This window comes from Elephantulus edwardii, unplaced genomic scaffold, assembly GCF_000299155.1.
Source record: "Elephantulus edwardii isolate Elephantulus edwardi_28Jun2011 unplaced genomic scaffold, EleEdw1.0 scaffold00116, whole genome shotgun sequence".
Lineage (NCBI taxonomy): Eukaryota > Metazoa > Chordata > Mammalia > Macroscelidea > Macroscelididae > Elephantulus > Elephantulus edwardii.
In genome coordinates, this window is record NW_006399866.1 from 8,814,373 (window position 1) to 8,838,546 (window position 24,174).

The 24,174-nt window shown below is 38.3% G+C and overlaps 1 protein-coding gene across 1 annotated transcript in view; it reads left to right on the forward strand.

Annotated features, from left to right (window-relative positions):
- The window catches only part of GOLGA1 (golgin A1), a 63,455-nt gene that overhangs the window by 24,818 nt on the left and 14,463 nt on the right, over positions 1-24,174 (forward strand). The window contains exons 9-13 of the mRNA XM_006892571.1: positions 1,872-1,997; positions 4,022-4,117; positions 18,731-18,826; positions 19,984-20,133; positions 21,108-21,203. Coding sequence (XP_006892633.1) covers positions 1,872-1,997; positions 4,022-4,117; positions 18,731-18,826; positions 19,984-20,133; positions 21,108-21,203 — 564 coding nt within the window. The remainder of the gene's footprint in view (positions 1-1,871; positions 1,998-4,021; positions 4,118-18,730; positions 18,827-19,983; positions 20,134-21,107; positions 21,204-24,174) is intronic.

Sequence of the window (24,174 nt, forward strand, 5' to 3'; positions counted from 1 at the left end):
ATCAAAGGCTTTTTCTGCATCAATTGATAGGACCGTATGGTTCTTGTTCTTTGCCTTGTTGATGTGATGAATTACATTAATTGTTTTCCTTGTGTTGAACTATCCTTACATACCTGTTATGAATCCCACTTGGTCATGGTGAATTATTTTTTTAATGTATCGTTGAATTCTATTTGCCAGAATTTGATTCAGGATTTTTACATCAATATTCATGCGAGATATTGGCCTATAGCTGTCTATTCTTTGATACCAAAGCAGGAAAAGAATGTATTCCTTGATGCCCATGTTTATTGCTGCATTGTTCACAGAAGCAGCCCCAAGTAGATATTAACAAATGAATGGGTAGAGAGGCTGTGGTATAGTCACACAATGGAATACTATACAGCACTGAAAAACGAGGAACTCATACAAAATGGGTGATCCTGGAGGACATTATGCTGAGTAAAATATATCAGTCACAAAAGGACAAATACTGCATAATGCCACTGTTATAAAACAAGACTGACATGGGAGTTGGGGGAAAACTATGAAAAGGGGATAAATAATAAATACTGCATTAAAGTAGATGAGAGAAGGAATTGTCTAAAAGAGATATATGATTGGGTATTGCTTGCATGACAACAGTGCAGAATAGGAAGTATGTGGCAAGGTGGCCTGGCGGGGTGGGGAAATTGTACAACAGTAATAGAATCTTTTTAAAGAGAAAAGCGAAATGGGTAGAGTGTAGGGAGGAAAATGTGCAACAGTCAATGAATGGAAACCCAGGTTTTCTGTAAATTTTTGATAAAATATCAGTTGGAAAAAAGGAATTTACTCCTTGAGGAATTTCAAAATTTAAATGCTAGACCAATGAGGAGGACCTCAGCCAAGAAGAATAAGGGAAGGTGACCAGGGTTAGTACAAGCCTAATGTCCCTGTTGGACAGAGTAGAATTCCCCTCTAAGATTTCCAAGCTATGGAGTGCATCTCAGCATCAAGAAAACAAAAATTCTCACCACTGATAGGCACTATCAATGATTGATGGAGAAAAAATTGAAACGGCCAGTGACTTCTTACTTGGATCCACAATGAACATCTTTGGTACCAGCAGTCAGGAGATCGGGAGACATACGGACAGCACTGGGAAAGTCTGTAGTCAGAGACTTCCCCAAATTATTGAGAAATAATGTCAGTTTGAGTGATTCAGGCCATGACCCTTTGAATCACTTGATAATCTTCTGAGAGCTGGCAGTGAATAAAGATGAAAGGAGAAGAATTGATGCTTTTGAGCTATGGTGTGGGAGAAGAGTACTGCCAAAAGGATAAACCACTATATCTTGGAGAGGATGCAGCCACAGTGCCCCTTAGACACAAAAATAACAAAGCTTTGTCTCACATGCTTCGGGCATGTTAGTAGGAGAGGCTGTTCCTTAAAGAGGGATACGGTGCTTAGAAAGCTGGAGAGTCTGTTAAAGAGAGGAAAACCCTCAACCAGATGGAGAGATACTGTGACTGCTGCAATGAGCTCAGGTATGTCAGAGATTGTGAGAATGGTATCGAATAGGATAGGTTTCAGATCTATTGTTCATACCGTTACACTTGACTGATGGCACCTGACAGCAGCAATCTTTATGGAATCAAGCTGCCATATCTTTTTCCCGCAGAATGGCTGGTGGTTGCCAACAGCTGAAATGAGGGGAGAGCATTTGCCTCTTAATGCATTGTCTGAACTGGATCTCTGAAGATTGTTGCGTTCTGATCATGCATATTTTCTGTTCTTATGGGATGGAGCTGAGAACAGAATCTCAGGGAAACATCATTGTCCCAAAAGACACAAGAAAGTAGGGAGCGAGTTAATAGTATAATGTGATCTCATCTGCTTTCACCTGTAGGTCACTGCTGACACTCAAGAGAAAGAAACATTCATCACGTATTTGCAAGAGAAGATAACATCCTTGGAGAAGAGGCTGGAACAGAACTTGTCAGGCGAAGAACATGTGCAAGAACTCCTAAAGGAGGTCAGTTTACCTCTCCTCTGTACCACAAGTGTTAAAAAAGGCAGTGGTGACACATGATTACCTAAAATCCTGGGGGTTTAGAGCTGGAGAGCTAGGAAAGAACAGCTTGTGGAAGAGAAAGTTCTCTCCAAGTTTGACTTGTACTGCTTACATAAACTCAGCCTCATGTTCCCTGTGTGTATTGCTTATAATCATCTTAGGGAGGGGAGAGTTTTTTACAGAGATGCATAACAGAGTCCATCCTAGTGAACTAGTAAGCCACATGTCATGATTTATGCTACATAGTCTGTCTTACTTAATTCTGCTCTCTCCACCCTATGCCTATTCCTCCCCTCTACCTTCTGCACTGCACAGACTAACCTTTTGGGATGTGAGCTTACTTTCTCATCTGGTCTGAGCTCATCTGTATACTTCTCTCTTTTTAAAAGAAAAAAATCCCAAGGAATACTATCCCCATGATGAAGAAAACCAAGCTAAAATCTTGGAGATTATAATAGACACTCACTTTCTATCTTCGTTCAACTCACTGCATCCTTTCTGAATTTTCTTGTAGCTTAGAGCTTCCAGCAATTTCTCCTAGTCTGTATTAACAGTTTCCAGACTGTCCTACCAGCAACAATCTCTTCTTTACCCTCTTGCACAGACTTTCACACTTAACTGCCAAACTAAGTTCCTGAGCACTACTTCTGACCACATCACTCCCATAAACATCTTCCCAAACATCCCCACATGAGTATAATATGGGTTACAGAGTATAAATTGATTTCTAAAGTCCAACTGCCTAGGTTAGTATTTTGCCTCTTCTGCTTACTAGCTTGTGATTTAAAGCAACTAACTTAATCTCTTTGTGCTTGTTTCCTTATCTGTCAAGTAGTTTCAGTAATATCACACTTTTAAAATTGATTTTAGATTTAATGCATTGCATATGTGAAGCTTAAATGACTGGCTACAGACAGTTTTCACTTGACTGGTAATTAAAAGCTGGTTGAGTTTGCTGGTCCAAACCCATCTAATAGAAAAAACAAGCTTATTTATCTATTTCTGTAAACATATAGCCTAAAGCCCTATAGAGCAGTTTTCCTCTGTGACATATTCACAGAGCAAAATCATCAATATGTCAAGTACTTAGAATGGTGCAAGAAACACAGTAGAGAATAAAATATTTGACAGCTTTCTATGTTATTGTTATGTTACAATCATGATTTTAACAGTGGTTCTCTAAATTTAGTATGTGGATGAATTACTTGGAGACTTTGTTTGAAGTGTTTATCTCTGGCCCTACCATGAGAAAGTCTGATTTCCGTAGGCCTAGAATAGACCTTATATTAACAATACCCAAGGCAGGTTTAATGCCACCATTTAGAAGACCTCACTCCAAAAAATTACTGTGCACAAAACGAAGAGAGCCTCCATGATTTGGCCTTTTGCCTACTTCTCTAGTCTTTGTTTCTTGACATAAATCCTTCTTTTTTGCTTTTTCACTAGTTGTCATTCCCTGAAGGCACCAGGTGATTTCAGACTCTGTCCTGTTGGTTATGCTGCTCCCTACTCCCTCACATACTGCCATCAGTGGGTTCCGACTCTGAGCAACTTCCCATTGGATTTCCAAAGTTGTAAATAATAAGATTGTTCATCTTTCACCCAAAGAGCCACTGGTGGATTTGAACCATTGGAGGGGTGCAGCATTTGAGTTAGCTGTGTCATTTGCCAAGAATTACATCACGAGATCCCCCTCCCGACTCCATAGCCACTTGGGAATTGAGTGGCTATCATTTCTTGAATGCTTCTTTAATATACTTCACTTTATAATTTCTTGGTCTTGGTTTGTTCCAGTCTTAAGCAAGAAACTGTCAAATTTATGATTTATCCATATATACTTAATAATACATTAATTCTGTTCAATTAAGTTATTTGTGGGGTTATTTTTTTAAAAGTTTGTTGAGCACAAATCATATAGTATGTGGTAAATGTTAATAAATACATGCCACTGCCGAATTGACTGTTTTATCTACCTCAACTTACAGAAAATAGTTGTTGAGCAGAATTTAGAGGATACGAGACAGCAGCTGTTGGCAGCCAGAAGCACCCAGGCCACAACCATTGGCATCCTGGAGACTCGGGTACTCACCTCACTCCCATTTATTTCCTGTGTTTGGGTGGTAACCTAGTGAGAGGACATGGTTGTGACTGAGAATCTTCTTAGAATTTTTCCTTTTGGAGGGACTTTTTCTGAATCTTTGTATTGATTTACTAATTTTCTTCATTTTTGCCACCTTATCATAATTGTTCACTTATTTATTACCTTTTGTCTCCATTCTTTTCCCTCAATAGAAAGCCATTCTAGTATACAGAGCCTTTTATTGTTAAGAAATTTAAAATGAGTGGCCTTGTTTGGTATGCATGTTATTTTAGTTTGTGCAAATACTATAGCTATGTGTATGTCTTCTCTGTTGCGCTCAACAGCTCTGCTCCATCATCTGTCTGGATTCTCTTCATTGGTTTTAACCAGATTTCTAGATTACTTATGTGAACATCTGGATTGCCTTTTCCCTGCCATTTCAGATTACTCTGCAGTGAACATCCTTGTTCCTGTCCTCTTAAAAAGATGGAGAATGCGTACAGCCTGATGTGATGATTTTGTTGTATACTGTCAAGTCAAAACTGACCCATAGATGACCCTACAGTAGGTTTTTAGAGGTAGTTTAATTGCACAGAAACAAATTGCCCACCTTTCTCCTGCCTAGTAGCTGGTAAACATGAACTACATGCCTTTGGGATTGCAGTACAGTTCCTTTCCAATAGGCCACCAGAGCTCCCTCATGTGACGACATAAAGCAATGTTATTCCCATAATGACTACCCTTGGCTATCTTTCCAGCATATGTGAGGATTTTATATCCTGCCTTTTCTAGCATTTGAATTTCCCAGGATTCTAATTTTTGCCATTTTAATGACTGTGAATTGAATTTTCTTCGTTCTATTTGTTTTGCTACAGTTATTAGTAGCCCTGGTGGCTTAGTGGTTAAATGCTTAGCTTCTAACCAGAAAGTTGCAGTTAAAACACACTAGCCACCTCTCAGGAAAAATATCTGGGAGACTACTTCCCTAAAAATTTGCAGCCTTTGAAAGCCCTTGAGGCAGTTCTTCTCTGTCCTGTAGAGTCACCATGAGGCTGAATCTACTAGCTAACAATGAACTTTGAGGGTTTAAAGCTGTTACAGAGTTTGACCATCTTTCTATAAGTGTTTTAGCCTTTTGGATATTTTGCTTTTGGAATTGACTAGTCATTCTTTTGCTTATTTTTCCTTAGATGTTTCAGTCTTTTCTTAAATGATTTGTCAGATTCATTAAATATTCTAGTTCTTTTTTTTTTTAAATTTTATTATTTTTGTGTGTATGTACCGTCAAATCAGATCTGACTGGTACAGGAGGAGATTGTCCCTCCTTCCCCAGCAGAGCATCTGGTGGATTTGAACCATTTGCCTCTGGGATTGTAGTTGCAGCTCCTTGCCACTAGGCCACCAGAGCTCCCCTTAAATATTCTAGTTCTTAATTCCTTGTCAACTTCACATCAGAACTGAAATTCTTGCTTTTCATGTAATCAGATTCATCAACATGTTTTTTGTCTCGTTTGAATTTTCTTATTAGAAAGCCTTTTTTCTGATCCTCAATCACAGAGGAGATTCTGCATTTTTTTCTTAATGTTATAATGTTTACCTTACTAATCTGTTAATCCTTTTACAGACCACTTTTGGTTATGAAGTTCAGTGAAGATCACCTTTATTTTTCCTCTTTGATTCTCATTGCTGTCTCCTAAACAATTTAAACTTGCCATACTGATTGATTTCTTATACCAACTTTATCACATACTAAGCTTCCATTTCACTGTGACACTGATATGTCAAATGCGTTAATGGTTGGCTACCCAATGCGGACAGAGAGTGGAGTGGAGCTCCCCGATTAAAACAAGCTTGGAAGGAGGAGTGGCATCCACTTCCATAATAGCTTGCCTCCAGAAACCTTAAGAACCTGGAGGATGAAGGGCACCTAAGCATTGAGGACTCTCCTTCATAGGGTCACTATGAGTCACCTGCGACTCGACGGCACTTAACAACAACAAGCTTCCATTTGCACACTGGTTTGTCTGTTTTCCAGTATATTCCTGTCTGATATAGCCAGTGTTAGTTATACTGTGGCTTTGCCTGCACCATATCTCCGTATCTGATAGAACAGGTTCTCTTTCTTTGAAAGTTGACCTAATAATTTGTATGTCTTTTACTTTGACTTAAATTTTAAAGTTTTATTATTTGTAAAAAAAATTAACGTAAATTTTTTACTAGGATTGTATTAAATGTATAGACTAATTGGGGAGAATTGTTCTACTTTATAATATTAAATTACTCCTCCTAAGAAAATAAACGATTGCATTTATTCAATTTGTTTTATGTCATAATTAAAATTTTGTCTTTTTACCCATAGAAGTCTTGTTTTCTTGGGTAAACTAACTTCTGGAAACTTTTATGCGATTGTGTTGCTATTTTATGGAATTTGATTTTTAATTATACCTGTTACTTTAAATTAATTATAATTTAAATATATTTGCTTATGGTATAGAGAAATCTCTACTTGAGATGTAGAAAAATACTGAGAGCTGGACAATGAATAGGTATGAACGAAGAAGTATTGACACCTTTGAGCTATGGTATTGGAGAAGAGCACTGAACATCCATGGACTGCCTAAAGAACAGATATGTCATGGAGCAGGTACAGCTAGAGTGTTCTTTGGAGGCAAGGATGATGAGGCTTTGCCACACATACTTCGGGCATGTTGCTAGGAGAGTGACATGATGCTGGGAAGCATGGAGGGTCGGTGAAGGAGAGGAAGACCCTCGACCAGATGGATTGACAGCAGTGACTGCCACATTAGCCTCTAACATATCAGATAGTATGAGGATGGCACAGGATAGGACAGGGTTCAGATCTTGTTCATAGGGTCACAGTGAGTTGTACTTGACTCGACAGCACCTGACAACAACATTCAGTTGGTCAGTCAGTTTTAAGATACTGCACTACTACCACTACCACTGCCACCAATGCACACTTGGTGTTGATTCCAACTCAGGGCAGTCCTTTGTGTGTTAGATAGAACTGTGATGTGTACGGTTTCTTGAGATTGCTTTTTCTGAAGATCGCCCGGTGTTTCTCCCCAAGTGCCTTGGAATAAACACAAATTGCCAACCTTTTGGTTGGCAGTCAAGTTCACTAACTGTTTGCCTTAATTATAGAACCCTCCTGAATTCTCTTATTCTAATATTGTGAATTTATTTTGTTTTTCCTAGGCAGATAATTATATCATCTATAAATAATGACAGCTTTATCTTTTCAGTCTTTGCACTTCTTATTTCTTTCTCTATTCTTAAAATAATAGCAAGGACCTCCAGTACTGTATTAAATAGGAGACGTGATAGTGGAAATTCTTGTTTTGTATAAAGTTTGTAGGCTGTGGTATTTAATCCTCAAAGTGTTAAGGAAGTTCACTTCCAGTTTGATAAGAATCTTTCACTTATTTTTTAAAATCATGAATACATAGAACTCTTGTCAAATGCTTTAGCTACACTGAAAAAGATAATACAATTTTTCTCTCTTAATATATTAATGCAGTGAGTTTACATATATTACATTTCTGGGTGAACAAGTACTTAATGTATTATTTTTGTTGGAAGCACCAAAATTTAGTCAGTTTACATTTTATTTAGAATTTTATGGTTATTTATAAATGGAATAGATTTATGTGGCTTTAGAGTCATGCTATACAGCCTTGCATAAAGACCTGGGCTGCTGTTGATCTGTTTTCTGAAGCAATTTAGGTTAAAATATAGTTTATTAAAAATTACTGTCTTATGTAAACTTGGTAGATTTCAACTGTAAAACCGCCTAGATTTTGGTTGGAGTAAGGAAGCTCACTGTGATTTCAGTCTTTCTTTCTGTTAGTCTATTGAAGTTCTCCACTTTGTTAGAAACAAGTATATTTCTTTTCTTTTTTAATGAACACATCCATTTAATATTGATTTGCACATTTAATAGCATTTAATCTTTAAAATGTATTAGTATTTAATATATTAAATATTATATATTAATATTTAATATATTTTATGTAATAATGCATGTCATACTACTATGTCTTAATTTCTATTGTGTTTCCTTATTTCTGCATTTTGTGAATTTAATATTCATTCCTTTATTCATTGCCCATCTTTCTCCCACATAGTGGCTGATGGATTCCAACTGCATGCCTTCAGGATTGCAGTGCAGCTTCTTGCCTCTAGATCATTAATGCTTCCTTAAATTTTAAGCAGTAAATGTATTTCTTTAATTCTTTGGCAGTTCATGTAACATAAGTTCAAATTCTTTGCCCAAACCATAATTCACAGATATCAATTCACGTAGCTTTTGTTGTTGTTAGGTAACATTGAGTTAACTATAGTTCATAACGACCCTATGAGCCACAGATCTGAACTTTGTTCTATCCGCCATCATTTTCACCATTTCTAATATGCTTGAGCCCATTGTAATAATTAATGTATAAGTCCAGTCCATCTTGTTGAGGGTCGTCTTCTCTTTTTCTGACCCTTCACCTTTCCCAACATGATGTCTTTTTTCAAAGACTGGTGCTCCTAATATCATGTCCCAAATATGTAAGACGAAGTTTCACCATCTTTGCCTCTAAGGAGCATCTTAGTTGTACTTCCTCCAAGACAGACTTATTTGTTCTTTTGCAGTCCATAGAATATTCAGAACACTTCTCCAGTATCACAGTTCAAAGGCATCCAAACAATTGAAAATGCCATTGCTTGGATCAGGTGCAACTTAATCTTTAAACTGGCATCTTTTCCCTTTCTCTATTTGGAGAGGTCTTTGACAGCAGATTTTCCCACTGCACTACATCTTTTGATTGTGTAACTGCTATTATCATGGTTCTTGATTGTGGACTGAAGTAAAATGAAATTGTTGACAACTTTAGTCTTTATTCCATCTATCATAATATTGCCTCTTGATTGAGTGGTGAGGATTTTTGTTTTCTTGATTTTGAAATGTAACTCATGTTGAAGGCTGTAAATTTTCTTTTCTGCATCAAGTGGTTCAAGTTTATTGAAGGGTAGAGACTGTATGTACAGGAAAGATGTCCATTGTCACAGGGTGAAAATGCCTCTGTAAAAACAAAAAGGAGTACATTTCCCCATTTGGAATGGGAACTAAAGATTACAGAGTTCATCATTTACTGAAATACCCTCAAGGAGTTAAAGACAGGATGTCTAGAACTGACAGTTTAGTAAGGATGGATACATAATACATGTGGGATTACATTATTGGTCAAAGGTACTTGTCATTCTGTTTATAACTGCTGGTCCCAGGGCAGTGATAAAACTAGGTATTTTGTAAGCTGTTAATGAAAGTGCTTCTTTGATCATGACTGTTATGGCGTGTCCATTGTCAAAACCTATCAATAATGTTGTATATCAAAACCCAGAAATCATAAGCTGTAGCATCTTGCATCTGTTTGACTATAATGAAAAAGACCATTTGGGAATAATTTGTGATACCCTGTACCCACCAGACTTCAGAAAAGGAATGTCATCCTTAAGGCGTATGCCAGGTCAGCACCAAAATACCAGAACTGTGGTTTGGAAAGGCAGCTTTCCAGCTGCCATTGATTTACTTATCATCTGCTCCATTTCCTTGTTTCTGTATTTTGTTAATTTCAATGTTCATTCCTTCCTTTCTTAAAAAATTGTTTTTGTTATTGTTGTTATGTGCCATCGAGTCACTTGCGACTCATAGCGACCCTATGTACAAGAGCTCTAAATGCTGTTCTAACCTGTGCCAACCTAGCCATCTCAAATGCACTTATTCCCACCGCTCCAGTCACAGAATCGATCCATCTCACCAAAGGTCTTCCTCTCCTTCGCTTCCCCTCCACTCTGCCAAACATGATGTCCCTTTCCAAGGACCAGTCCCTCCTTGCAACATGCCCAAAATATGTCAGATGAAGCTTCAGAATCCTTGACTCCAGGGAACACTCTGGCTTCACCCTCTCCAGGACAAACCTGTTTGTTCTATCAGCCCTATTCACTGTCCAACTCTGATGCAGAGCACATAATTGCGAAGACTATAGCCCGGGTCAGCACCTTAGTCTCCAGCCTGACATCGTTGCTCTTCAGTACTCTTGAGAGGTCCCTCACAGCCGACATGCAATTCGTCTCCTGATTTCCTATCTGCTGTTACCAAGAGCGTTGACTGTGGAGCCAAGTAAATTAAAACTGTTAACTATCTCAATCTCCTCACCATCCATGCTGATGTTGCCAATTGGCCCAGTGGTTAGAATCTTTGTTTTCTTGACATTTAGCTTCAGTCCATATAGGAGGCTGTAGTCCTTGATCTTCTGCAGCAAGCGCCTCAGGTCCTCCTCAGTTTCAGCAAGCAGGGTTGTATCATCTGCATAACACAGGTTGTTGATGATTGTTCCATCAATCCTGATGCGACATTCCTCTTCGTATAGCCCAGTGTCTCGGATGATCTGTTCTGCATACAGATTGAAAAGGTATGGAGACAGAATACATCCCTGACGGACCTCCTTCTTGATTTTGAACCATCAAATCATGTACAAATCATAGTAAGTTAAGAAATCAAAAGAGCTGTGTTAACATGGACTCTAAACTCATCTCAAGATTTTAAAATGGAATTAAGCATTCATGCTATTCTAATTGCACACACCAAGTGCCTCTGACTTTATACTCTCCCATAGTCTAAAGTCTTCCTTTTATCAATATATAATATATATAATAAATATAAATAAAAATAATTACAGAATTTTTGTCTACTGTTATTTCTTCTGGCCTGTAGTTATATTGGAAAATTGGAAAAGAAATCCTATATTACTCTAGTTATTTCTCTTTTTTTTCTTTCATATTCAGCCTTTTGAGGCTAGTTGGTGGATGTTAGGGGTTTTACTTTGTTTTAAGCCAGTCTGAGAATCTTTGTCATTTACACTAATATTATAATTTATTGCATTCATTTTCTATTAGGACTCCTACCATTTCTTTCCTAATGATCTTATCAGTTATTTGCTGTGTATCTGAGAGCTAGACAATAAGAATGACATAAGAATTAATAACTTTGAGCTATGATGTTCGAGAAGAATCCTGAATATCCCATGGACTAGCAAAGGAACAGATAATTTTGTTTTGTTAATTTGTCTTGGAGAAGGTGCAGCCAAAGTGCTTCTTGGAGACAAAAATAACAAAGCTTCATCTCACACACTTTGGACATGTTGCTAGGAGAGGCTGTTCCTTGGAGAGGGACACCATTCATGGAAAAGTGGAGGATCTGTGAAAGAGAAGACCCTCAACCCAATGCATTGACACACTAGCTGCAGCAGTGATTTCGAGTGTGTCAAAGATTGTGAGACTGGCACAGGACAAGGTTCAGATCTGTTGTTCATACGGTCACTATGGTTCATACTTGATGGCACCTACTGACAATATACTATTTTTTTCTTTCTTTCTTTCTTCCTCCTTTCCATTTTTTGGGTAGAATTTTCTTTTATCTGGGTGTTCTGCTTCCCCTCACTCCCTGATGGTAATTTCCCGTAACCTAAAACATACATCTATACTTGTTATATACAGCCTTTGAAAACCCACTAGAAGCTGTCAGTTCTAACTGGATGGTACATAACAGTTTATCTGTTTACCACTGTGGGGTTTGTAAACCTTTCAAAGCTTTGATTTCTCTGCTCTGACATTTCACCTCTCCCACTAGTCTTTGCCTAGGATTTTAGTTTTGAAGTGTAATATGCATAACACTCATTTTTAAAAACTTAAAACATTCTCCTTGGGGAGCTCTGGTGGCCTGGTGGCAAGAAGTTGCATTGCAATCCCAGAGGCGCACGGTTCGAATCCACCAGATGCTCTGCCGGGGAAGGAGGGACAATCTCCTCCTGTACCAGTCAGATCTGATTTGACGGTACACACACACACAAATAATTTTTTAAAAAAATTCTCCTTTCCTTTTTTTAAAAATAATAACTTTTATCAAGATTCTCATTTCCCTCGCTTTTCTTGGATTTATTTTCCTTATTATTTCAGTACTTTTTCAGAAGCATGGGACTTTGTGTGACAAACCTACAGTCTTAATCCTATGTGCCTAAGGAATTACTCATTGGCTATAAAATTGTACAGCTTTTTCTTTTTTTCTTCCAGTATTCATGGTCTTCCTTTTTGCATTAAGTGTTGCTGTTGATAAGCTTGAAATCAGTTTCTTGTTCTTTTGAAGCTTGCTATTTCTCTAGAACCTTTTACCTCTAAATATCTTTATTTCATTGTACTATGTGTTTTTTGTTGTTGGTCTCCAGTGGATAAACTTCTGACAGTCTGATGTAAAACAGAACAAATTGTTTCTGGTCCTACTCCATCTTCAAGATTTTTGTTGAGCCCATTGTTGTAGCTGATGTTTTTTTCCCCTACTCTCTCCTGACTGTCCTAAATAGGATATCCTTTTCTAAAGCTTAGTCTTTCCCAATGATGTACTCAATATAAGCAAAAATTTCACATTTTATTTATTCTCTTTTGTTCTTCTGGTATCCCATTCCATGTTCTTCACCAAGCACCACCACACTTTATGTGAATTAGTTCTTTTGGCTTCTTGTTTACTTGCCCAGCTTTAACATACTCATGAAGCATTTTAAAAGGCCTTGGCTTGAAAAGGTCACATCTTAGCCGTCAAAATGACATGCTTTAAAGAAGTGTGGTGACTTTCATGTATAGTCCTTACTGAAGACTTTTTACTTTGATCTGTAAGAACTTTCCTGAGCAGAATGAGTTTGTCCTTACCTTTCTTTTTGTCACCTGAGCTCTTTTCGTTTGGTAGTAGAGAGGAAAATATTTTCATCTTTCTTTTACTTTGTGTAAATTTATCTCCATTTTTATCTTTTTCTTTTGGTGAAGTTCTGGTTATCTAAAGCACTGCTTTCCCAAGAGTGATTACATATTTTCTTTTTTTTTTAATTATTTTTATTATTTTGTGTGTGTGTGTGTGTACTGTCAACTTGGATCTGACTGGTACAGGAGGAGATTGTCCCTCCTTCTCCAGCAGAGCATCTGGTGGATTCGAACCGCTGTCCTCTGGCATTGCAGTGCAGCTTCTTGCCACTAGAGCTCGCCGGGTGATTACATCTTGCAGAGGAAATTTAGAAATACCTTAAGATGTTTTTGGTTGTTCGAAAGCTAATGCTAAATAGATGCTACTGACATCTACTGAATTGAAACAAGGGGGCTGCTAAGTATGCTGCCATGCACCAGACAGCCCCATACAAGGAATGATCCAGTCTAAAATAATTCTTAATGCTGAGGTGGAGAGCACCAGTCTAACACTTGGTTCTTCCCCTTTGTCTTCATAACTTGTGTTATCTGTTTTTTTTTATCTTCTTGACTTTTTCTGCTGCTTTCTTGGAAGATCTCAATCTGATTTTTTAGCTCACAAGTTCTTTATCATTTCCATTTTTTTATCTGTTTATTCCATTCCATTGATCCTACCCTTTATCTTTTTTAATTCATTACTTACATTTGTAATTTCTAACACTTCCACTAGCTTCCCCCCATATTTTAGAATTTCTCCTTATTTTCCTAACAATACTATTGTACTTATTTATATTTTTATTCCCTTTGTTCTACTAGTTAATTCTGTTAATATAATGTTGTTCCCTATGTTACCTTTTTTATAGTAACTGCACTCATTGAATTATTTTATTACATTCAAGTAAAATCTTGCTGAAGATTATTTTAAAAATCACTGGAACAGTGCATTAGCAGAGAACTGTCAGAAATTCAAGCTTAATTCAGAAAAGGCCATGAAACTAGGGATATTTTTACTGATTTCAGATGAATCTGGATTGAAAGCAGAAAGATGTTTACTTGTATTTTATTAACAACACAAAGGCATTCAACTATATCGATCATAATAAATTATGAGTAACACTGAAAAGAATGTTAATCCCAGAACTTTTTAATTGTGCTCCTGTGGAAATTGTACATAAGCCAAGAAGCAGTCATTTAACAATAAGAGGATTACTTCCTGGTTTAAAATCAGAAAAGGTGTGCATGAGGGTTTCATTCTTTATCATATCTTTTAAATTTGTATGTGGCTCAAATAATCTCAGAAACTGGACTATATGAAGAAGAATGTGTCAGGATTGGAGGAAGACATCCACAACCTGCAGTATGCAGATGACACAACCTTGTGGAAATTGAAGTGGACTTGAATCACTTACTGAAGAAGATCAAAGACTACAGTATGGATTACACTTCAACATCAAGAAGACAAATCCTCACCATTGGGCCAATAGTTAACATAATAGATGGAGAAAAGATAGAATTTTTCATGAATTTAATTTCATTTGGATCCACAGTCAACAGCCATGGAATCAGCAGATAAGAAATGAAAGTGCATTGTATTGGGCAGATCTGTTGTCAGAGACCTCTTTGAAGTGCTAAATAGCAGGATAACAGTGTAAAAATTAAGATGTGCATGCACACCCATATTTATCACGGGTGTGATTTGTTCACAATATCAAAGAGTTGGAAATAACCTAAGTGCCTGTCAGCAAACTAATTGGATAGAAAAGCTGTGGTATATTCATATAATGGAATACTATGCTGCACTGACAAACAAGGAACTCATGAAATATTATACAAAATGGGTGACTGAAAAAGAACTAATATTGCATAGTGCCACTGTTGTAAAATGGGACTGACATCGGGGTAGGGGGGAGACTGAGAAACCTAGGATAAATTATGTATACTGCATTGAAACAGATGAGGGAGAGAACTGTTTAAAAGGGATATATGATTAGGTATTATTGTTATGACAGGAGTCCAGAATGAAGGCTGCATAGTGGAGGGGACTTAGGGGGAGGGATTGTATAACAATGCAAGAATTTTACTTTTCAAAGAGAAGAGCGAACTTGGGGGAGGGATGGGCAGGAAGAAAAGTGCCACAGTGAAGAATGGAAATCCAAAGTCTCTGTAAACTTTTATTAAAATTAATAATTTAAAAAGGCGGGAATTAAGATGTGCCCTATCGAGCCATAGTATTTTCATTGTTTTATATGTGTATGAGGGGAGTTCTAGAGGTAAGAACCTGCGCTGCAATGCCAAGTGCCATGAGGTTCGAATCCTCCAGCTGCTCCTCAGGAGGATGAGCAGTCTCCTCCTGTGTGATTAACTGCCTCTGAAAACCCACTGGAGGATTACTTGGTTCCCACTCAATGCTACTCAACAACATGTGTATGAAAGTTAGCGAATAAGGAAAACAGAAGTAGAATTAATGCCTTTGAATTGTTGTGTCAGTAAAGTGTGTTGAAAATACCATGAATTGCCAAAAGAATAAAGAAAATCTGCCTTGTATAGTCAGGGTGTTCCTTAGAGGCTAGACTGGTTAGAATTCATCTCACATACTTTGAGCATATTGTCAAGAGGAGCCAGTCCCTGGAAAAGGACATCATCTTCGGAAAATTGGCAGGTCAGAGGAGCAGAGGAAGACCTTCAACAAGACGGATTGCCACAGTGATGGCAATGGTAAGTGTGAGCACATTGGAGATTATGAAGATACCACAGGATCGGGCAGGGTTGTACATAGGGTCACTAGGAATTATGGTCAACTTGAAAGCAACAAAGAACAACAACAGGAACTCATGTGCCCTTGTGCATCAGTATTACGTCTGGCAGTACACACACTTTGGGAGAGGGCTAACAGCTAGAATCTAGTCTTTGTCAGCCCAGGTGAGTTTAAGAGAAGCGAGACACATGTACTAGGCAAAGTCTTTCAAGCACCAGTGAAGTTTTTGAGATGCTTTGCTGCCAGCCTACCAGACCATTCCTCTGGTCAGTTTTTTCCAGCTTCTAAAGGACCTTCTGAGCACTGGAAGTAGGAAAAAGTGGTTTCCCACAATTTGATCCACAAAACTTGGTGTTTGAAAGGAGACGTGGAGTAGGGAGGCCTCAGGACAAATAGTCCTCTCCTGTTTCATCCCTTCACAAGTAAGGATTTGTGCTCGCTTTGGCAGCACATATACTAAAATTGGAACGATACAGAGAAGATTAGCATGGCCCCTGCGCAAGGATGACACGCAAATTCGTGAAGCGTTCCACAAGTAAGGATTTATGCTGTTCTCATGTCACCCTGCAAATAATGTACACTGATGGCCTTCCATTCCTGTGATGGAAGGGACAGACACTGGCTGTCTGAGGACAAGCTGAAGAGTGAGGAGGAACAAGAACAAAGATCAAAAGCCACCCCTCTTCCTACTGTCTCTGGTTGCCCCCACTACAGGCTACAACCTTCTGCCTTTCTTTATAACCTTGGTTTCTCTTGAATGTTCTTTGTGATTAAATTTTTATAATTCATATTTCCATTTTGCTTATTTCAGGATTGATTTTTTTTCCAGGGTTGATTTTGTAGAAGGGAACCAGCAACTCAGGATAATTGGCCATCTTGGCAGGAACCAGAAGCTCTATTAAGAGAGTTTTTAGGAGGAATATGTCTCCCTAAAAATAGAATTATTTATATAAGCAGCTTTATTGACATATAATTCACGTGTCATCCTGTTCTCTCACTTAAAGTATACAATTTAATGGCTTTTCTTATAATCACAAGTTAGGCAACGATCACCATTATCAATTTTAGACTGTTTGCCCAGCCCAGCGTCAGCCTTGGAAAACCATTGATTTATATTCTGCATCTAGATTTATCTGTTCTGAACTTCTTACAAATGGAGTCATAAGCAGTCTTTTGTGCCTGGTTCTTTCAGTGAACACAGTGTTTTTGAGGTTCTTCAGTGCTGTAGCCTGTGATAACACTACAGTTTCTTTTTGTGACTAAATAATATTCCATTGTATGAATAGGCCACATTTTATCTGTCCATTCATTTGGGTTCTTTTTCCTGTTTGTGTCTTATAAATAATAAAGCCCTGAAAATTCATGTGCAAGAATTCTGTACATGACATTGACACAAAAATGTTTTCATTTATTCTAGGTATGTGTCTTATAATTTAACCTATTGAAAATCAGCATTTTTCCTGAGCTCTAACTTTCAAATTTGGAATTTGGTGGGTATTTTTCTGATCTCAGGAGTTTAAAAAGACTAGGTTTTAGTCCAGGCTTTGCTACTACTAAAATTTGTGATCATGTATCGGTGAAATTACTGTTCTCTATGGGGGTAGTAGGGTCACTATGAGTAGCCTGCAACTCGACAGCACTTAACAACAACAGTGGAGGTAGTAATACCCTTCTCTCATCGGGTATGAATAATACTTCTGCTTCAACAAGCAACTACTTTCCTTGGGTTCGTGTTTCAGTAATAAAGATTGTCAAGGTCAAATCTTATTTTTGCTTATAAAAACAGAAGTCCTTTATAAGAGAAATAAAATAAGAAAAAGAGATAAAGAGGATAAATATGGAGAACCTGAATGAGGTGAAGGAAATGGGAAGGAGCTTTTGTGAAAAACAATGTATTCAAACTTTGTAAATAAATCAGAATAAAATTTTTGAAACAAACAAAAGATTGTTAAAAAAATACGAGAACCAATCTGGGCCGTACTAGACAGTGACTTCCCTGACAATAGGTCTCTCTCTGACTTGTTGACTCACTCTAACCTCATGAATCTAGTGCTGGATCAGATGCATCAGCAGACCTATTCAACATGCGTAGATTGAGAAAACCTAAGCTTGTATCATGAGCCTTCATGATGGCTGTTCTATTTGACATAGTAATTCTATTTCCAGGTATCTGTCCTAAGGAAGTGAGGCAAACAAAACCAAATTATTTTTCATAAAGATGTTGACTGCTGCATTATTTTAGTCAGGAGGAAAACATGGAAAACAACGTTAGTGCCCACATGGTAGGGATGTGGTTCAGAAAGTTAAGAGGCATCGTGTTGAGCCCACTACCCCCACCCCAAAAGAAAAAAAAAATCTAAAGTATGTACTCTGTACAGAGAGGCATGGAATAAAATTTAGGAGTAAGACATAAACAAAACAATATAGTTTATTTTGTCTTTTTAAAAATTTTGTTGTTTTTAAGGGGAGCTCTGGTGGCCTAGTGGCAAGAAGCTGCAACTACAATCCCAGAGGTGCACGGTTCGAATCCACCAGATGCTCTGCCGGGGAAGGAGGGGCAATCTCCTCCTGTACCAGTCAGATCTGATCTGACGGTACACGCACACAAAAATAATAAAATTTTTAAAAAAAATTTTGTTGTTTTTAATGTGGTTTTTTAAAATTATTTTTTCCATTTTATTTTATTATTATTTTTGTGTGTACTGTCAAATTGGATCTGACTGGTACAGGAGGAGATTGTCCCTCCTTTTTCATCAGAGCATCTGGTGGATTTGAACAGTGTGCCTCTGGGATTGCAGCGCAGCTTCTTGCCACTGGGACATCAGAGCTCCCTATGTTTTTAATGTAGTTTCTTTTAAATGTTATTCAAACTTGTAAAATAAATTTATGAAGAATTACTGGAAGGTAATACAAGTATTTTTAATAAGTGGACTTAAGAGTAACATTTCTTTTTCTTTTCCTTTTTCCTATAATGTTTATGATTTAAACTGATGTGACTTTTTAAGTCATTTGTTTCTACTCTTCAGCTTCTTTAGATCAGAAAGAATCCTTCTGTTTCTCCTTCAGGTGAAAGAACTAGAGCAGTCCCTCCAGGTTTCTGAGGAGAAGTTAAAGCAGAGCAGTGAAGTTGTGGCTTCGCGGGAGGCTCAGATTCAAGCGCTTGTAAGTGCTGCTTTTCTTCTAGATGCTGTGTCCTAGGCCATTAATGCTTTCCCTTTATGCTTTTTTTAAACTCTGAACCTCACTTTCAACTTCTGAAATGGTATTTGAACCAGACATTAAAGTCAGTTGTTGTGTTCCATGGGAGCAGGTGGGCAGCAGCAAGCAGAAGTATTGCCCTGCTGTGGTGCCTGAGTTACCCAGACAGGTGTGGTACCTGGCTGTTTCCCACCTCACATGTAATCTTTGGGTCCATCCAGTTCTGGCGCTGTCTGAGGTGGTGAAACCCCTGCTTATAATCAAGTATATGGGGAATAGTCCAGGCTTTGGAGAGAGAATGTCAAGGACTTGGCCAGAATTGCAGCCCCAGGTAGAGATGTTAAGTTAGAAACTAGAGAAATATAGACAAGCAGCATGTCCTGGAGGGAGCTCTGGTGGCCTCGTTGTAAGGAGTTGTACTGCCAACCCAAAGGCTTGTGATTCAAATCCAACAGTTGCTCTGTAGGAGAAAGATGGGTGGTCTCCTCCTGTGCTATTTACAGCCTCTGAGAACCCACTGGAAGGTCAGCTGTGAATCACTTGCAACTTGATAGCACAGATCAAGAGCATGTACTGCACACATTTGTGATGTCTCAGCAACTATGCTAATTGCTTTGCACATATTTTTCATTTCGTTTTTGCAGCTGACTTAAAAGGTATATGCCTATTACCCTCATACTTTATAAATAAGCGCAGAAACATTAGATCATTAGCCGATCAACACAGAGCCAAAATAAATAAAACCACATCTTTCTTGTCAGATCCCTCATTCTTGACCACTCTATTTTTTCTTTTTTCTCTCTCTAAGGAAAAGCTTCTGCCATGAAGGGCAACATTGAATAAGGTGAGGGAGAGCTATGTCTTAGGCTAATGTTGCCCAGAATTGCCACTAGATTCCTGAAGATGGAAGCTGTAGCATCAGGGACAGTGCCATATCCCACCTCTCAGGCAGGCAAAGGTCCTGAGCATCAGGCAGGGCTGAAGGTAGGGCCCTTAGCAACTCTCAGGGAGGAGAGTTGCTTCACTTGGACATCTGTCTTGTGGTCACCTAGGACCAGAAAAAAGCCTCCCTTTAAACAACATTGTCACCATGAATCATCGTCCCCTTGATATTACTGCAGTCCATCGCAAATGAAGACATCACATGTGCTCAACAGCAGGCTGTCACGGCTCAGCAGAAGTGCACAGAGCGTGTTCACGTGCTGGAGGCCCAGATAGCTGCCCTGGAGAGAGCACAGGCAGCTGACACAGCAGCCATGAAGCAGGAGATGGTGAGTGACAAGCGGATGAGGCCAACCACTGGATACCTGGCTTGTGCACAGCTAGTTCTACTAGGTGCTTTGACAGGACAAGAAACTCCTTCTGTGAACTAGGGAGCAAGTTTGTACCTTTCCAACAAGACAGACTGGATGTTTAAAAAGTTGTGTTTTTCCTTAAGCGCCAAAGGAACTTCCTGACCATCCACCTTAGCTTTCTTCCTGTCTAAAATTAGGGTTTTTTCCTCTATTGGCTTTTTACTTCTAGTGGTCCCCTGTCAGTATGCCCGAGTTAGGTTGTTTTGTTTTTTTTTTAAATTTTTTTATTTTATTATTTTTTGTGTGTACCATCAAATCGGATCTGACTGGTACAGGAGATTGCCCCTTGTTCTCCAGCAGAACATTATCTGGTGGATTCAAACTGCGTATCTTTGGGATTGCAATATAGTAGCTTCTTTCTACTAGGCCACCAGAGCCCCGAGAGTCTTTTGAGTCTTGATGCGTCTTGATGAGTTTTTCATCTCGGTAGTGACCACGCCCCCCTAAAAAAAAGGCATTTTAGAAATAGAATGTCAAAGAGACAGGAGAAATACTGTGTTTAAGACCATAACTTTTCTTTATATATATGTTGTTGTTATGTGCTGTCGAGTCACCTGCAACTTATAGCGACTCTGTGTACAACAGCCCTAAATCCTGCACTATCCTGTGCCAGTCTCACTGTTTTTGACACATCTACCCCACTACCCCAGTCACTGAATCAGCCCACCTCATAGAGGGTCTTCCTCTCCTGCGTACTGTCCCTCCACCTTCCCAAGCATGACGTCTTTCTCCAAGGACTGGTCCCTCCTTGCAACGTGTCCAAAGTATGTCAAAGCTTCAGAATCCTTGCCTCCAAGGACCATTCTGGTTTAACTCTCTCTAGGACTTTGTATTTGTGTGTGTGTGTGTGTACACACATATATATAAACATTTTTTTCCTGAATTTGCAGAAAGAGCTGGAGCAAGAAAATACAGCCCTTAAAGAAAGTAGGAATCAATGTGAACATTCTTTACAACATCACCAACTTGAACTAAAGAAGCTAAAGGTATGTGTCTAATTTAAATAATTTTACAAATTTTTTGGCATCATCCATTTATCATGTATTTGGAGTTTACCTGTCACATACATCATGTATTTGGAGTAGTCCTAGCATATGTTTAATAGCTCTTAGACATTTGCTACAAATTATTACATCATTAAGTGGCTCAAAACAGTAAGTAGAATTATTCCCATTTTACAGTTCATATAACTGGGATTCTGAGTATATGTAATATCTCTAAATTCACATAGCTACTTAAAGCTAAAACTTGGTCTAGCTTTCTAATCCAGGCTCTTTTCATTTCACTAGAGGCCAGGCCTTTCATCTACGTCACTAACAGTGACTGTCTTAAAATAACACTGTCAGAGCACCACTGTTGTTGATTTTCCAGGGAAACTAGTAAAATCAGGCTTTAGAAGGTTCCAAGAAGCTTTTTGTTTGTATCAGAGGCCGTGTACAGATATAAAGCATGTCATTTCTACTGTTAACTCTTCTGAGAACTCAGTGCTTTGCTCATACACTACCTCATTTTCCTCTCCAAAGTGGGATAAAGAGGAAGAGTCAGTCTTCCCAGGCCCTTTTCATTGTAGCCCTTGGATGGTGATTTATTGCTGGACTTGCCCAGCTGAGACTTAGATAATGACACAAAAGTTTTTGAGCTTTTTGGTAGAGATTTTTTCTGAGATCACTTAGAACATTCACAGCTGAGCGTTTTGACCTTGTAAGCCTCCATTAATAGCATCCAGTGAATATTTAGATATTAGTGCAATAGTGCTACATTCTGAGAAGGACATATATATTTTGGAGTCATATTATTTTTAATTTATTCCTTCAACAAACATTTAAGTACCTGTAAGTATCAGGCACCACTTAGGATTCTGGTGATACAGTAATGACTGTACAGTTTGTGCCCTGTGGAGTTTATAATCTTAGAGACAATAAGCAAATGATAAAATTAAATACTATGAAGAAAATAAAGCAGGAGAAAGAGTAATGAGGTAAAAATATAGAGAGAAGGGAAAGTCTTGATGCCATTTGAACAAAAGATCAAAATAATTAGAAGAAACTAGCAATGTGATTATTTGGGGAAGGAATATGTGAAACAAAAAAATGAGAAACATAAAGGCTTTTAGGTAGGAAAGGACTAAATTTTTTCGAAGTATAGAACCCACAGTGATTGAAGCTTAGTAAACTGGGAGAGAATGGTAGATATTGTTACCATGACAAAGAGGTAGCAAAAAATTATTAGAGAAGTTTTCTTTTTAAAAGATGCCTTCTTCCTCCATGTCCTATGAAAAGACAGAAGCAGGATCACCTTTCCAGAGGTTTCAGTAGTTTAGGCTGTGAGTGACTTATTAGCATGTTGGTGGGAGAAAAGTACTCAGTTTGAGGGTATTTTGCAGATATGGAGCCTTTAGGACTTGGTATTGATTTAAGTGAAAGAGGTGAGTGAAAAATGAATTGAAGATGATTCTTCGATTTGGTCACTGTAACTCTGGGTTTCTCAACTTGTGGATGCTCTACAGTGTAGGATGTTTTACTGCATCGAGGCCTCTGCCCACTAGATGTCAGTCACAACTCCACTGTCAGCAACCAGAAATGTCTTCTCAAAACCCAAAAACTCAGAACTAACTCATGGTTAACCCTCTAGCGGGCTTTTGGATGTTATAATTGGCATAGGAGGAAACTGCCCATCTTTCTCCTTCACAGCCCTTGCTGGATTCTAACTATTAACTGTTGAGTTAGCAGTGTACTCCCTACAGAATACACCATTTGTTAGGTGCCATTTAGTCAAGTACAGCTCGTTATGTGCCATCAAATAAACTAGGATTCATAGCGGCCCTATGAACCTTACCAACCTCACTGTCCCTGGCACACTTGACCCCATTGCCATAGTTACTCTGTCAATCCATCTCCTCCAAGGTCTTCCTCTCTTATGCTGACCTTCTACCCTTCCAAGCATGATGTCATTCTCCAAGGACTGACCCTTCCTGTTAACATATGTAAAGTATAAAGGACAGAGTTTCAAAATCCTTGCCTCTAAGGAGCACCTAGTATCACCTTCTCTAGGATAGACCCCTTTGTTCTCTTGGCAGTCCATAGTATGTTCAGTACTCTACTGCAGCACCACAGCTCAAAGACATCGATTCTTCTTCTGTTATCTTTAGTTATTGCCCAGCTTTCAGATGCCTAGCAAACACTTCAAAAAACTATAATTTGATGGCCACTTATGTGGATTGTTGCTTTGTTCACAATAGCAAAGAGTTGGAAACAACCCAAGTGTTCATCAACAAATGAATGGCTAGAAAAGTTGTGGTGTATTCACACAATGGAATATTATACAACACTGAAAAACAATGCACTCATGAAATACACAAAATGGGTGACCATAGAGGACGTTATGATGAGTGAAATATCTCAGTCACAAAAGGACAAATAACTGCATAATGCCACTGTTATAAAACTAAACTGACATGGAAGTTGGAGGAGAAACTGAAAAAAGAGGATAAATAATGTACATGGCATTGAAACAGCCGAGGGAGAGAACTATATAAAAGGAATATATGATTAGGTATTATTGGCATGACAGGAGTCCAGAATAAGAGCTGCATAGTAAAGTGGACTGGGGGTCGTGGGGGATGGACCTGTATAACAAAGAAATTTTTTTCCAAAGAGAAAAGTGAACTAGGGGGAGGTGGGGCAGGGAGGAAAATGTGCAACAATGAATGAATGGAAATCCAAGTTCTCTATAAACTTTTGTTAAAGTCTCAATTTTAAAAAAAGTTAAAAAAAATGACCATAGTTTGAATCAGGCACACCTTAGTCTTTCAACTGACATCATTGCACTCTGGAGAGGTTCTTTTTTTTTTAAGTTTTTAATTTTTTTTATTAGTAATTTTAATGAACATTTACAGAGATTTTGGATTTCTATTCATTCATTGTTGTACTTCTCTCCCCGCCCAGCCCTCCCCCCACC